This window comes from Gadus macrocephalus, chromosome 4 (genome assembly GCF_031168955.1).
Source record: "Gadus macrocephalus chromosome 4, ASM3116895v1".
Classification (NCBI taxonomy): domain Eukaryota; kingdom Metazoa; phylum Chordata; class Actinopteri; order Gadiformes; family Gadidae; genus Gadus; species Gadus macrocephalus.
The window spans coordinates 11,378,436-11,394,484 of NC_082385.1; the positions used below are offsets into that span (position 1 = coordinate 11,378,436).

The 16,049-nt window shown below is 47.8% G+C and overlaps 2 protein-coding genes across 4 annotated transcripts; both read left to right on the forward strand.

Annotated features, from left to right (window-relative positions):
* On the forward strand, positions 1 to 12,522 carry LOC132456031 (coronin-1C-A-like). 2 transcript variants are annotated; one of them, XM_060050182.1, is made up of 11 exons: positions 1 to 2,714; positions 6,198 to 6,397; positions 7,151 to 7,273; positions 7,480 to 7,609; positions 7,971 to 8,152; positions 8,603 to 8,722; positions 8,985 to 9,089; positions 9,338 to 9,483; positions 9,770 to 9,827; positions 9,946 to 10,161; positions 11,540 to 12,522. In XM_060050182.1, the coding sequence occupies exons 1-11, from the start codon at positions 29 to 31 to the stop codon at positions 11,657 to 11,659; spliced, it is 4,086 nt and encodes a 1,361-aa protein (XP_059906165.1). In that variant the 5' UTR covers positions 1 to 28; the 3' UTR covers positions 11,660 to 12,522. The 2 variants fall into 2 exon arrangements, with proteins under 2 accessions (XP_059906165.1, XP_059906166.1); XM_060050183.1 differs by lacking the exon at positions 1 to 2,714 and adding an exon at positions 4,043 to 4,394.
* Positions 12,523 to 12,623: 101 nt separating this feature from the next.
* Positions 12,624 to 15,616, forward strand: selplg (selectin P ligand). Of its 2 annotated transcripts, none has more exons than XM_060050184.1 (3): positions 12,624 to 12,785; positions 13,070 to 13,167; positions 13,606 to 15,616. In XM_060050184.1, the coding sequence occupies exon 3, from the start codon at positions 13,624 to 13,626 to the stop codon at positions 14,674 to 14,676; it is 1,053 nt and encodes a 350-aa protein (XP_059906167.1). In that variant the 5' UTR covers positions 12,624 to 12,785; positions 13,070 to 13,167; positions 13,606 to 13,623; the 3' UTR covers positions 14,677 to 15,616. The 2 variants fall into 2 exon arrangements, with proteins under 2 accessions (XP_059906167.1, XP_059906168.1); XM_060050185.1 differs by having other exon boundaries at positions 13,609 to 15,616.
* Positions 15,617 to 16,049: the final 433 nt, after the last annotated feature.

Here is a 16,049-nt window from a genome sequence, read left to right on the forward strand (position 1 = left end):
GTAGCAGCAGCCGCATCAACCACCCCCAATGGGGCAGAAACTGGACAAGGGGCTGGCGAGAGAGGGGCGGCCCGCGGCTGTTTCAGACAGTCTGGAGCAGTCGGGGGGAACAGAACCATCGTTGCACGCAGAGGAAGAAGGAGGAGAAGAGGCCGCAAGTCAGGCAGAGGGCGACAACGGTCATGGGGCGTCTCCGGGCCACACTCGCGGGATCAGTGTCAGTAACCTAGCCATTGAGCAGGCCGAGTTCATAGCCCCTCTTGCAAGAATAGACCCCCAAAGCAGGGAGCCAATGAAATCTATTCCAGCTCACGGGGAGAACCTTTCTTTCAAAGCTAGAGGAGTTCATGAGGGTGGGGTCAGAGAAGGTCCTGCCTTGTCACCAGCAGCACGGGGGACCGTCACTGCTTTACGTCCAGTGGATACAGCGCAACATTTGGGGTGGACTGCGGGAAGGAAAGCGCGGACCACTGTAGATTTGGCTATTGCCAGAGCGGGGACCACCAGCATCGAAATGGAGGAGCAGGGGGAAACCCACCATGGCACCATGGGAGCCAGGGGTCTGACCCGCAGGATGCACAAGAAGGATCCAAGCGCTTCCACTGACCATGCTAACGAGGAGGACTTTGTGGTTTTGGAGAAGGATGATATTCGGTTTACATCTGATGGGAAATGTGAGAGTGATTGTAGCGATGACAGCGGAGCGGAGAGTCACCAAGCCGATTCACAAATTGAGTCTGCTCCTTCAAAAGTGGAAGAGAATGGACTTCCACAAGCAGGTGGATTAAAATCCGGTCATTCCCAGAGATGGGCTGAAAAATCCAACGGAAACACGCTACACAGAACAGGTGATGGGGACGGAAGTCAAAGTCTGGGATCTGACACTATTTCGACCGCGGTCAACTGTATGGCGGAAAATGTTACATGCCTGACCTCACGGTCCGTAATGGAGCTAAATTCGTCTGAAGAGACGGGCATCGGGTGTCAGACGGAGAGGGCCAATAATACTAGAGCTGGCCATGTTCAGAAACATGGTGGTGGAGGAGATACACCATGCAGCACACAGCAGGGCCCAACAATCCACAACCAGGGACTAGCTTCAGAGATGCAAGGGGGGTTGGCCAGAACCCACAGGCAGAGTTCCAACGATATGGAAAACACTATAGCTCAATTCAAAAGCACTGACTCCTCGGATCAGGATGGGGAAATTAGACACGCATCCCCAGAGAAGTCTAAAGGCCACTCGGAAAGTTTGGAGGTTTCTTTGTGCGAAGCTCAGCAGAAAAGAGGCAACAGTCATCAGTCGTACGGTAGAACCAAGCAACAACACGAGGGAAGCAATCGGTGCGTGAGGAGCTCGTTTGGGAATGCCGTCTCGAAGAGAGCCAAAGAGGGCGTTCAGGGGAGCATGAGTTTGTGCAGGAGGGAAAGAGAACAGGAGGTAAGCGATGAGCCTCGGCCATGTAGAGCCGACCCTCACCCTCCTCTGGCTCAGTGCAACAGCTGTTCTGTATCACAAGCATCAGGCCATCCTACATCCTCATCCAAACCAGGCCATCTCACTGAATGTCCACTACCAGAGCACTGTGATGGGAACTGGACTGAGCAGATACAGACAGCCAGCTTGAAGAAGGAGGGCCACATTGTTGTATTCTCTGCAATGGTGACCGAGCCACCTTCCGTTCACGAGCTGCGTCCGACAGTCGTTGATAAGAACGGTTTAGTGATAACACCAGGGGATGCAGACACCTCACTTGACTCGCAAGACGAGATAAGAGAGAAGGCCAGAGCGAAAGGCCCGCCTCCCCCCGTTCCCAAGAAACCTAAGAATTCCCTTATCAAGCTCCGCATGGCCCAGCTGAACACCAGCGAGGTCAAGAGGAGAGGCAAGAGCCAACTTGATAAGGACGAGAAGGTGAAGCGGAGGCACACGGTGGATTTCAACACGGGCATGGCTCCGCGGGACGTGGTGACCAATCAGGATATGGCCTTGTTTTGGGACGACATGGGCACGTACACCATGCCGTCCGACGCGCAACGCCAGTCCGCCGACTGCCACCCTGAACCCGGAAGACGCCAAAGGCTGCGGAAAATCAACGATAAGTTCAGAGACATGATCAATTTCGACTACTGCAGTCGTATGGAGAAGCTGTCCCCAGACTGCGAGCTGAGGAACATCGACATGCTGCAAAAAGAGATGTTAGAGGACAGGTGGCAAAGAGACGATGGGTCTCCTTCTCCTCCGCCTCGTCCCGCACGGAGGGCACCCCGGAGGCCGCTCACCCCCCCAGAGACGCCGACGCATCCTGAACCTACAGAGGACGAAGAAGCACCGCCATCGAGGCTGCCGGTGGTCTCGGGCAGACGGGGCGTGGAGCCTGAGCCTGGGCGTTACGTCCCACAGGTCCAGAGGTCCAGAGACCGCCGCAGGACCGTTGAGGGCATCGTGCCGCCACGGGTGGATGCGGAACCCGAGGACAAGGGGAGCTCCTACAAGCCCGTGGCGGAGCTCATCAAAGAGACCAACCAGCTTCACCAAGGACGCCGGAGACCGGGCGGATCGAGGCCGGACGGAGGTGGGCGGCCTCCGCCGGCAGTGGCGGAGCACAGCCAGAGCACCAAAGTGTCCCAGATGAAGGACACCTTCGATGTGCCCAAGAAACCCAAGAGACCCGTGGAGAGGCCGTCCGAAGTGAACCCACCACAGAAGAAGGGTAATGCCTGACTTGATCTTTTATATTATTATTCTCTCTCAGGCCCTCTCTCTCTTTCTCTCTCTGCCTACCTCTCTCTCACTACCTTTTCACTACCTTCTCACTACTTCTCCCCCTCACATGCTCTCTTTGGTTAACTTTCCCTCTCCTTACCTCTCTCTCTCTAATTATCATCCTCTCCCACTATCCGATCCTCCTTCTGTCCCTCTCTCTCACTACCTCCACTCTCTCTCTCATAATCACCCTCGCTCTCCCTCTCTATATCAATCTTACACTTATTATTCTCTCTCATGCCCTCTCTCTCGCTCTCCTGCTCTCTCTGACTCTGTCTCTCTCTCTCTCTCATTCTCCCTACCTATCTCTCTCTCACTATCCCACCCTCCTTCTGTCTCTCTCACTACTTCCACTCTCTCATTAACACCCTCTCTATCTCCCTCTCTACATATCCCTCTCTCTCTCTCTCTCTTTCTCTCACTCACTGACTCAAACAAACACCCGCACACACAAACACCCGCACACACCCACCCACCCCACTCACCCACACACACACACACACACACACACACACACACACACACACACACACACACACACACACACACACACACACACACACACACACACACACACAGTGAATTAACTTATTATTATGAATATTCAGTAACCAATTATTGTTCAGAAAATGACTGATGATGGATAGACATTCAAGTCAGCCTCCTGTAAAATTAATGAGCGTCTACAACAGCACAAAAGCTTGCGGCATCTTATGAAGCTTGATGTCCAACAGAGAAAGAAACTATTGCTACTCAGGTTTGAGTAGAAGGTGATTCCTTACAGCTTAGTTCCCTTACAATCCCTCACAAGTGAGTGAATTTCATTGTTTTGCAGAGACTTCACGGTAGACTTGTTTATGTTTCCCATCAGGGTTGCTTCAGAGTCTGTAATTCATGGAGGACAGATGGCTGGATCCCTTCCAACAATCCATTGTCTAAATTAGCAGTAGATTCAAATGGATTTCTATTAGATAATGGTAAAGTCAGAATGACTATACCAGTCATTCTGACTGGTATAGTTTCGTAATATTATTCGTTTATGTTATATTGTTATTATTTATATACTGTATATTAATTTGCGTAGCCTACTACAGCCCTAAATGGTCATAAAACGTAATATATATGAATACATATATTGATATGTATGCATGTAGATGGAGGATCTACAGGGAAAACGTGTAAACTCTAAAGCAGAGAATGGGCCCGGACAGCCAATCGCGGTGTTTCATTTACTACAACCAGACAACATCAGTCACTAAAGGAGTCTTTCATCCAATCCTTTCCTTCCAATGCCAATAGGGGGGTGTCTCGTTTGCGCATGTGTTGAGCCCAGGCGGCAACGTATAGGACTGGATGTAGAATAACGTTGAGCATCGGCCAGGATTGCTAACGACTCAGCGGTGAAAGGCATGCTTTTTTAAGATCATTGGCCCCACGAATCATCACCCGATTCACCCGCAGCTTCCGGTTCATACATTTGCAGGGAGAAAGGAAAGAAACGGAGCAGCTCGGACGTCTTGGGGCAAACAAGGGAGACATCCTGAAGAAGGGCGCGCCTTAACAAACATATTCATGTGTTCTGATTGATTGTTTCGTTCGTTAAGAAAACGGTGCATAGATTTAGAAGGTAAGAAACCTCTCGATGGTGTTTTTTTGCACTCAGTATTTCGCACCTATTCCCGCAGCGGCAGCAGCATTTCACCACTGTCACTGGACGTCGTCCCGAAACCATGGATGAAGAGACCGACCCTTGCGTCATAATAGATCGCAGCTGCTGGTGGTCCACGGCTAGCGATGCGATAGCTTTGCTAACTCGTGGCATCACATCGTTTTTAAAATCGTGCCTCCCCATCCCTATTATGAAATGCATGCATGTTTAACTTTGGCACATTTACAAATGCAACTTCTCTAAAAATATTGCATTATCCAGTAGCCGTACGTGTAGTTTTTGTTTTTAGAAAACGTAACCCCTCCGTTGCGACCCGGCTTTCTCCTTTATCTGTGTTACAATCGACTGCACATTGCATTGCCACTCTCCCTGTTAGGCGCTGCAAAGCAATGCAGCGGAATGGAGATATGAATGGTGTCCACCTTTCTTTATCTGATTGACTAGAATGCATTACATTTGCTGGATTATGGTCGTGGATATATGGTAAACCAAGTGTTTATCTACGACCATTCTCCCAATGGTTTCCAGCATCCTGTTCTGCAAGGGATATTAGGGGCTGCATTTAATCACCAAAACATGAGCGAAAACAGTCAATATGCTAATAGCATGGGGACATCTTGTATTAATAACAAAGGCTAGTCGGCTTGGGAAGACTTTGGTCAACCACTTACAACAATGTGTGCCCTACAAACTCCTTCATACCGAGCAGAGTAAGAAAGTGTCACAATTAAGGATCAAAAGGCCATTTAACTTTGGCCATCAGTATGAGGTTCACTCTGAATACCAGGTGGTAGGCCTAATGCAAACCAGTCGGGAGGGTTGAGGGGGAGAAAGTGGGTCAGTGTGGTAGGACTACAGGGTCTAGTGGAGGAGTGTTTTTTTTTCCTAGTGTTTTGGCTGTAGAGGCAGAGCTTCTACTGTAGGAAGCTGCATAGAACATTGTGTTCGGCCATCTTCTCTGTCATGTGAGGATATGAGGTCACCCCCTCCACCCCCTCCTCCTCATCAAATGTCAATAGAAGTACATCTTTGGATATACATATCAACAACCAGAGGTGAAACTCGGCAGACGTTTTGCTTCTTGGAGCATATCATCGGCTTATGCAAGAAAAGCAATTCATGAGTTGAATTAGCTCTAATTTTTGGTTTTGTTTTTTTCGTTTTTTGAGGCTGTGCACATTTTTCCACATGTCTGTGATTCATGCGGTCGGCCCGTAATCTGATCTTGTGTTGTGCAGCCTGACTTGAATCTCAGATGTTCTGCCCCGTAGCGGCATGTTCATAGCCTCCTAAAAAAGAGGGGGAAAAGGTTCACATTGCATGGTTAATGACCTTAACTGTTTATTTATGTAACATCCAGCTTGGCTAAATGGTCTTAATCTATACCCATACCCTAACATCCATGGGTTGATTGATAACATGCACTTTATAAGGTTAATGTATAAGTAAAATCTCAGCTACTAAATTACTCCTCATATTTATTTTTTTTAAAAACAACCAAGCGACTGTAAAAATCAAACGGTCTGTAATCAAACTCTACCAATCTGACTTTAAAAACCCAAGAGGGATGTCCGGTAAAGTCAGCATATTGCTGATGTAATATTGACCCCACTATAAATAACTTGATCATCTTTTTTCACTCCACTTCCTCGTGACACTTTTCATGATGTCATTCCTCAGCAACTGATAAACACGACCCCAAGCAGAACGGGTCATGAGACCACGCTCCCTAACGGACAACACCCTCCTCTGCTCCTCCAGATATGTTGAGGCGCGTTGTGCGACAGAGCAAGTTCCGGCATGTGTTCGGCCAGGCGGTGCGGAACGACCAGATCTACGACGACATCCGCGTCTCCCGGGTGACGTGGGACTCCTCCTTCTGCGCCGTCAACCCCAAGTTTGTGGCCATCATCATCGATGCCAGCGGGGGCGGAGCCTTCCTGGTGCTCCCGCTACAGAAGGTGAGCTTTCGGAAGAAAAGGCTGTCGCGTAAAATAACGTTGGCCAAGTCGCGGTGCTGGAGCGTCATGATCGAAATGGTGACGGCACGACTTGTGATGAATAAAGGCTTCATCTCTACGGTGTCTAGAGGCCATTTCAACGTAATTCACATAAGCCAAAGTGACAGGGTGCTACCCTCTCTAACCATGTGATATACCCATGGCAGAAGGAAGACCTTGCCTTAGACCAGGGGGGCTATACTAATGCAATGTGAAAGATTGTCAGCCATTGTAGTGAAGGATGGGGGGGTTGCCTTTTTTCATAACCTTTGCTGCTATGCGTCGTCCATTGGACTGAACGTTTGCTTGGTGTTAGAATTCAATACCCACCAAGTCAGCCGACACGGACACAGCCAGCATCTCTGCTAAAATTGATTGTGGGGAATTTCCATTGATTATCAATGAAGGAGAGATTATATTGGTCTTGTTAGACAGAGGCTCCTCTGATTTCACTTATTGATCCTAACTCAGAACTGGGGTGTCGTGTGGCCTTTCTGTCAACCCATAGTGTCATTGTAATGTATAGTGTCTGTTGTAGACAAATAAATGTTCAATCTAATGACAACCGGACCGAATAACCTAAATGGCGAAAAAAACGAATGTATTATGTTACTAGAAAAAGGATGTGATTTGAATTCCTCTCTTTGAAGGAATCCCAAGTCCGCCATTTGTTATTTGACTGTCTCAGTCTAAGCCCTGTGTGCTGTGTTCCAGACGGGTCGCATAGACAAGACCTACCCAACCGTGTGCGGTCACACGGGCCCCGTGCTGGACATCGACTGGTGTCCTCACAACGACCTGGTCATCGCCAGCGGCTCTGAAGACTGCAAGGTCATGGTAAGGAAGGAGTTCCTGGAATGGGTTCCTTTTTATCTTTAGTAACTCCTATATTTACTCTAGTTACCCTACTGTGCTGAATACTATTTTACCTGGGAAATACCCCTCCCCCATACATTATCCAGTCATCCTCTTTCCTCAACGTTTGAGTTAGTCACGCAAGTCTTTGGGATTGTCATCATGGTAACCGTCTCCCCGTCCCCCAGGTGTGGCAGATACCTGAGAATGGCCTGGAGGAACCTCTGTCACAGCCGGCTGTGGTCCTGGAGGGCCACTCCAAGAGGGTGGGCATCGTGACCTGGCACCCCACGGCTCGTAATGTCCTCCTTAGCGCAGGTACGTCATGACACGCAACACAAGCCCCAGCACATCTAGCACTTGAAGGCCCCTGACTGAACAAAATGGTTTCTTGTGGTTTCCAACAGTCACTAAAAAGTGTGCCGTTCCAAGATAAGTGCTTGAAAAACAACGTGGTGTTTTGTCTCTCTTTGTTGGTTAAATGTTCCCTTGTCTGTAGATACTCATAACTAGTCAGGGCTCGTATGGGTAGGTACAGTAATAGTGTTTATTGCAATGTATTCAGTCGGTTGCATTCTGCACCCTCACCATTAGAGGCCACACACTATACTGTACCTTTAACTTTAAAGTCAACTTTCCCCAGTGGCTTACTAATAACTAAAGCACGCCCCCCCCCCAGGCTGTGACAACCAGGTGGTGATCTGGAACGTGGGGACGGGCGAGGCCCTGGTGCGTCTGGACGACATGCACCCCGACGTGATCTTCAGCGCCTGCTGGAGCCGCAGCGGCAGCCTGATCTGCACCGCCTGCAAGGACAAGACGGTGCGCGTCATCGACCCGCGCAAGGGGAAGATCATCGTGGTGAGTCTGGAGAACGCCGACAGGGACTTTGACTGAAAGCTGATCTTGCCGGCAGCGCTTTAAGTGTTGTTAAAGTATTTTTAGTTTTTGTGATTTAGCTATAGTAAGTTTATTAATTTTTTTTTAACTGCCTTAATTTAGGAATGGGGCATTGTTTCACTGTTTTGTATGCGGTTACCCTTAAGTCGCATACAAAACAACTTCAAACTGAATCATTGTAGAGGTGAAATTATTATCACTGACACTGTTTTATTTCATGATTTTTAGCAGATTACTTTGGTTTTATAGTCATCTAAGGTGTATCGAATATTTTGTTAATCGCTGCAAATAAGAACAATTATTATTAAATCTGATCTCTTATTGGGCCTTTCGTTTGGCAAACATATCTAAAGTAAATAAGTTCCCCTTAAATCAGTCCTACCCCTGACGTGTTCAACCGATCGGTTCCAGGAGAAGGAAAAGGCCCACGAGGGAGCTCGACCAATGAGAGCCATCTTCCTGGCAGACGGCAGCATCTTCACCACTGGATTCAGCCGCATGAGCGAGCGCCAGCTGGCTCTCTGGAGAACTGTAGGTTGCTTCTCAAAGAATGCATTTGTTTGTGTGTGCATGATTGAGTATCTGTGTGGGAGAGTAAAATGGGGCCTGAAAAGTGTAAATGGGCGGCAGATTTAAACACGGATGTCTTAATTGTACTCAATGATCCAGCAGCCTCACTCCTTTCTGCTCATTCATAACCATGAACTGTTTCCGGCTGAAAGGGTCTCCTAAATGGTACAAACGGAATCATGGCATTCCTAACATTCACCTTTCCCAAACCATCTGTCCTCAGGATAACATGGACGAGCCCATAAACGTCCAGGAGATGGACTCCAGCAACGGCATTCTTCTGCCGTTTTACGACCCTGACACCAACATCGTGTACTTGTGCGGAAAGGTGAGCAAAGCTATGAACAAAATAAAACATTTCTTACTGTGTAGTGCAACTCTCTGATGGTCCCAATTGACTCCACTTGAGCAAGGCATCCACGACGCCAGGGTTAGGGGTTCGATCCCCACTGGGGCCATCCATGCTTAGTACACTATATACACTCATGGTATCGTGATCAACTTTGCATGAAAGCCTCCAAACTATGGCACGCATCTAATTAATTCGCTCTGTGTTTTCCAATCCCGTTCCTCCAGGGGGACAGCAGCATTCGGTACTTTGAGATCACGGACGAGTCGCCGTACGTGCACTACCTCAACACCTTCTCGTCCAAGGAGCCTCAGCGGGGGATGGGCTACATGCCCAAGAGAGGCCTCGACGTCAACAAATGTGAAATTGCTAGGTACGCTCGGTGTGACATTGCGCTTGCCTTGCCAGCAGAGGGCAGTCATGCTCATCTGGTCGTGCAGTTCATGTCTTGCCGTTGTAAAACCATTTTCATCAGATTGTTGATTAATCTGAGATGCTATATTTATTTATGTATAAATAAACCTCTTCAGGTTTTATGAATTACATTATAAGAGAATATTTGAATTGAATTGCTGGCAACATTGTATCTGTTTCTGATGCATTTTGGAGCTTTTTTTATATTCCTAAAAAAAATAAAAAATAAACTTCTCTCTCGTCAGGTTTTATAAATTGCATGAGAGGAAGTGTGAGCCCATCATCATGACTGTGCCCCGGAAGGTAAAGCGGTCATTTATTTATACTTTTCACATCCTGCACTGAATTGACGATTATTCGGTTCTTCTATAACGGGATATCCTGCCTGTTCCCTTCTGGCTGGTGTGGCTTTGGTCCCCAGTCCGACTTGTTCCAGGACGACCTGTACCCGGACACGGCCGGCCCGGACCCCGCCGTGGAGGCGGAGGAGTGGTGGGCCGGGAAGAACGGCAACCCCATCCTGATCTCGCTGAAGAACGGCTATGTCGCCACAAAGAACCGGGAGCTGAAGGTGTCGCCAAACCCTTCCGCTCCCCAGAAGACCCCTGGACCCCAGGCCCCACAATCCACCCCCATAGTGAGTGTATATTCATATGGAGGATTTTTGGTTCATACAGAGTTGATGAGGGCGAAGACGTGATGTCACCGTGCATCCTTAGAGCTCCAATGGTCAGTTCATGATGAGCGTTCAGCGGTACCCATGTATTCCTACGAGTCTGGGCTGTTGTCTGATCCAAGGGTTTTCTATGATGGGACTAGAACTCTTGGTCCCTTCCTACGATGGATTTCAGTCACTGGTTAACAAACTTTAGAGTAAGAGGCTAGTCCCAGGTGAGCTCTGTCCGATCTCTCATCTAACCTCTCTAGGTTTCATTCTGCTCTAAGGGTCGGGGTAAGAGCCCTTACCTCCCTAAGATTCCTTCATGGTATTACTATTTCGTGCACAATCCAGTATTGAGCTTCATCCCTATGGTAAAAATTGGTCCATTTCTTATTTCTTTTAATTTGGTAGGCCTACTTACGCAAGGGTGGTTAAGCAGCGGAGAAACCAGAAATGTCTTTAATCCGAGTCCTTTGGAGACGTATATTTATTTCAACACATACATCTTCTGCCAAAGGGCGCTGGCAAGTTGGATCCTTTTTGTTCTTCGTTTGTGTTCTTGGTCTTCCTTCATTCTCCCCAGTACACTTCACCTCGGTACATTCACGACTGTACAATCAACTCTCTTCTGTATTGTATCCCCATCTTTTATAGGGCAGATCTAGTAGGCGTGTTTTAAATTTTATTGCCCAGTTAATACAAGCAATTTTTCGAGATAGTAAAAGAGTTGATACTTTAAGTGAACCCCACCTGTCATCATTCGTTACCGCTGAAGCGGGAAGAACGGCAACCCCATCCTGATCTCACTGAAGAACGGGGAGCTGAAGGTTTCGCCAAACCCTTCCGCTCCCCAGAAGACCCCTGGATCCCGCTTCATGAATGAAGCGGTATTCAAACATTTAAACAATACAAAAAGTCTATTTTGGCTGAAACAAATCATTCATGAAAAAAGTGTTTTTGGAAAATCGATTTATATTCCAACAAAGTGTAAATACATTCTTTCTTTGTGATGAGGTTGTATACAGGGCTGAAGCCAAACCTATTGAGGCGGACCTGGGTGTGGTCACAGAAACGTGGTCATAAGACGGGCTGTCTTCGAAGGGCGTCCAATCAGATTACAGCTTTGTTTGAGGCTCCTGGTCCAAACACCAACACCAACCTGCTGCACATGAATCTAAAGCACCTTTTTTTTTTTTCTCAAACCTTTATGTCGGCTCCTAACTTTCTTTTAGGCAGGAGTTCTCATGCCAAAAAAAAAATATTTTTTTTTTTTTTAAGAACGACAGCATTCCCCCATGCAGCCATAATCCCGTAACACTCCCCCTCTGTCCCGTTGCTGTGTCCCGTGTTGCAGAAGGGGGAGGACAAGCTGGAGGAGGTGCTGCGGGAGTTCAAGTCGCTCAGGGACCGCGTGATCCTGCAAGACCGGCGCATCGCCAAGCTGGAGGAGCAGATCGCCAAGGTGGCCATGTGATCAGCCCCCCCCCTCCCCCTGGGGCCGTGCCATGGTCGCGGGGCGTCGGAGGGAGACGAGACGAGGTGGGCCGAGCCAGGGCCGAAAGGGTGAAATCAATTGGGCTTCATTCCCCCTCCCTCCCCCTCCCCTGGGATCAGACCAAGCTCTCATTCCAAGATGGCGTCTATCGTTTTTTCTTTCGTTTCTTTCCCATGACACGTCTCGCTCCCTCGTTGGTCCTCAAACACGGGAGATAAAACTGTTTGATTCAGGTCCACTTTTTACTATGGATGAACACATTTGAAGAGTTGCTGTTTTTCTGTGTATGTGTATTTTTTTTTTTTGTGCGGTTACAGAACATTCTGGTGCTAGTATGTATTATTATGTAGACATCAGTATTACCATACTTTTGTTTTTCTTTGCGTTGCCAAATTTGAATTGTACGTGGTTTAAATGCACTGTTTTTACTTATTTTTGTTTCTCCCGTTGTACATTCCTGCCCTTTTCCAAACACAGAACCATTTACACGACGATTGATTTTAAAATGTCCCCTTATGCCCATTTGATTGTGTTTTTAAATAGGTGGTCCCTGCGAAATAAAGTGTTTCTGAAACAATTTAGCTCTTGTAGGATTTTTTTTTTTTTTGGTTTTGGAGTTTTGGATTGGAGGGGAGAGGGGGGTGGGAGCGGGACTGCCTTATAGCACTGCATCACTCTCCCTCTCTCTGGTGTAAATGTTGATGTGTACGTGTTGATGGAGCCTCTTGTCAATCCTCTTCAGTGTTGGGGAAGGAAGCACTCCCTCAGCTCTTGTTTCATCCCCTGACTCCCTGATAATATTCTGTTCACACAATAAAGATTGTACACCTGGGGAAAAGAAATTGCTCTTGTTCTTCATGGCAAGTATACAAGACCACAAAAAGCATTCAGGAAGTGCAACGACACCGGGTTTTCACTTGTGTATTTCATCTTGTATGTTGACCGTTGCACGCGTGTACGTTGAAACCTGTGGGTGACTGCTTCCTGCTCGCTATAGGAAAGCACACACCCAGCTCACACCGCAAGTAGCAGACTTCTTGAGAACAAGCTTGATTATTCTAGGCAGTGTACGCCATCAGTGCTCTGCTAACTATCACAGATTCAGGTAAGGAACATTTGAATCCTCTTTCATCAACTGGTTATGACAAAGGGAGTAGCTATGAGTTGTGTGCATTATTGTTTTCTGTATCTCTTATGTTGTGGTTTTATTTAGTCCAATGATGTTTTTCTGCAAACAAAGCAGACTTTTAGTCTTGTTTATTTTCTGGCTGGTTTAAGTTAATCAGCCCGCTTTTTCAAATGGCTACTTTAGGTGCGTGTTTGTGAGTGCTCTCTGACTGCCCATCACATATTACTGCTTAACTCAACACTTCCTATTTCCTATACCAGGCATTTCTACAATCAACTGCCACCAAAAACAGGATGTCTCTGGATATCTGAAACCAGTTTGCTGTTGCCGAGCTGCCTCATGGTCCTTCCTCATAATGGTGAGTGTTTCACTTCATGGTTTTCCCAAATGAAAGAGAAAAATAATTCAAGCAAGGGGTTTTATGAGTGTCCAAATTAGTTTCCCCTTTTTCATTTTGGATTGACATTTGCTGCATTGCAACATGCCAGAGCATGTTGCAATGCAGCAAATGCATTATGGAACTAATGTACCAACGAGAGGTATCTTTCTTTGGTTTTGAATCTTGTGTCACAATCTCTTCTAATTGCGACATTTTTACACATACCTACGACCTAAAGTCACTGGGCTTAGGAAAATTATACGTTTTCAATATACGATGATACGGCTCCTAGAAGTGACATCAAGTCTCAATCAATTCTCAGCCAGCACATTTGAAGCATTGGATGAGAACAGTGCAGGTCTGAACTTGTATAGTGTGTACATATTGACTTCTGATGCTCGTGGCTGTGTTCTTCAGCAGACTTCTCACTGAGCCATGGGGTCGTTCAACATCTGCGTGCTTCGGCTCGGGGTTTGGAGCATCTTCCTCTTGCTCGCGGTGGAGTGTCGCTACGCCGTCGGCAGCCCCGACAACCAAACCTCTCCGACAGACGGAGGGGCGAACGAGACCGCCGTAGCAACCGTCCACCCGACGTTCTCCACCTCCGTTGCCCCATCGGGTCATACCGAAGCCCTTCCTGCTGAACCGCAGGGGCTACACGCCACCGTCAACTCCACTGTGCCTCCTTCGACAAACCAGACCCTGTTTCCTGCCTCATCAAAGGACATCCTCACCCCGCCGCCCCCTACAGCACCAGGAGAGCGCCCCCACACGGGGGCCTCCTCTAACAACGCTACGAGAAACACCCCCGCACCAGGAGAGCGCTCCAACACGGGGGCCTCCTCTGCCAACGGTACGAGACCAACCGTCACACCCGCTACCACACCGGCAGTACGCCCAATCACAGGGTCTTCCCCTACCAACGGTACGATCGCCACCGTCACACCCCCTACTAATGGTACCAGAGCAAGCGTCCCACCAGGAGAGCACTCCACTCCCCCGGCCTCCTCTACCAACGGTACGAGGAGAAACGCCACACGGTCCGTCATCCCCGGCGGAACCACAACCACGACGCGAACGGCGAGTTCAGTGCCGGTAACCAGGCAACCCTGTCCTACTCCCTCCTCAACAAACGGGACGGCCCCCCCTCAGCCCGGGGTCTCGACGTGCGCCAGCAGCCCGAGCGGCGTGGTCAGCCAGTGCCTCGTCGCCATCGGCCTGCTGGCCGCCGTGCTGACCGTCTTCTTCGTGTGCACAATGGTGCTCTGCACCAAGCTGTCGTCCCGGAAGTACAGCTTGGGCGGCCAGCGCGGGACGGAGATGGTGTGCCTCTCCACCATGATGACCAGCCACAACGGCACCGGCAGCCGCCGCGCACACCTGGAGGGCCGCCGAACGCTGCTGACCGGCCCGGAGGACAGCGACGACGACGGCGGAGACAACCTGACTCTCAATAGCTTTCTGCCGGAAGGCGACCGCATGGTTTAGGTTAGGGAGGCGGATTGAGGTTTTGTCCTGCGGGTGCTACGGTCAACGGATCGACTCCCTCGCCCATTATATTGATATTTTTCTAATGTTTACTGCATTCCATCCCCTTTTAAACCTGACAGAGGGTGATCTTTCTCGACATAGAATCAATACTTTATACATAGGAAAGATCTTGGATGGAGGGCATTTCATTCTTAAACTCTTATAATTGGTACAATTATTGAATGTAAGGGATGGCTGTCATTGAAAAGTACTTATTATTTGTATCAACTGTTCCTGAATCATGTCAACTGTTACCTTTAGTGAGACCAAACCTAAGATAAGCCATCTCCGTTTCAGACTGTTGAAGTGTGAAAGTAGTAGTGTGTTAATGACTGCTGAACGCCCCATGCTTCATAGTTGATGTTTTGTGGTTAATTGTTCTTGCACATGCGTTCTCCGTAGAGGAAGAGGCAGGGAAACCACAAGCACGGAACTAACCATGCACAGCATTGACATCTTCAGGCTCTATTTACCAAAAACATTAACTAGACAATGCCGTGCATTTGTGTATTATCCTGTATTGTATTGTATTAAGTTTATCGAGTCTAATAAGATATTCTGTTCTATTATATACAATACATGTTCAACGTCAATTTGACATGTATCACAAAGTTTGCTTTCCTTTGAATCAAGTTGCTAAGAGCAACAATTTGTAGCTGTAGAGGTCATAATTATGAGCTCAATATCCTGCCAGGCTTCCTCAATGTCTGAATTCATTTTGACCCCGAACTAAACTGAACAGCACTTCCTTTCTTGTAGAAATAAACCCACGCATGCTGCTTATATTACAGCCTTGCAAAAAAACTTGTGTTGTGAATATTGTCAGTTACACAGACTGTCAAACATACACTATATATCTATATATATCCTAAATTGTATTTTGTATTTGTTTCTTGTATTTGTTTCATACTGTGTGCACTGGTGCACACAGTATGGTGTACACAGTATCAATAGTACAACTCAGATGGTGGATGACCATATTAAGTTTGACTGAACTTTGATTAATGGACTTCCCAAACACACGCTTGGATATTGCAGTTAGTTAGTGTAAACAAACACCCGTAGTTTTTTTCTTTTCCCTAAATTGGTCACACAAACTGGCTGGGCCTCCACGGAAACCCTCCATGTTGCTTTTAGAAGAGTCTTCAACTGGTGTCCTCGCCAATTCTGTCTCTGGGCTATTACCGGAGGTATGTCCACACAGTCAACATTAACCCCTTCCTGTATTAGCTGAACTACAGTGGCTCAAAACGATACTGCAGCTCTTAATAGCTTAACCCCAATATGAGCCGCCAGACAGTGTGTGTGTGTGTGTGTGTGTGTTTGTGCCT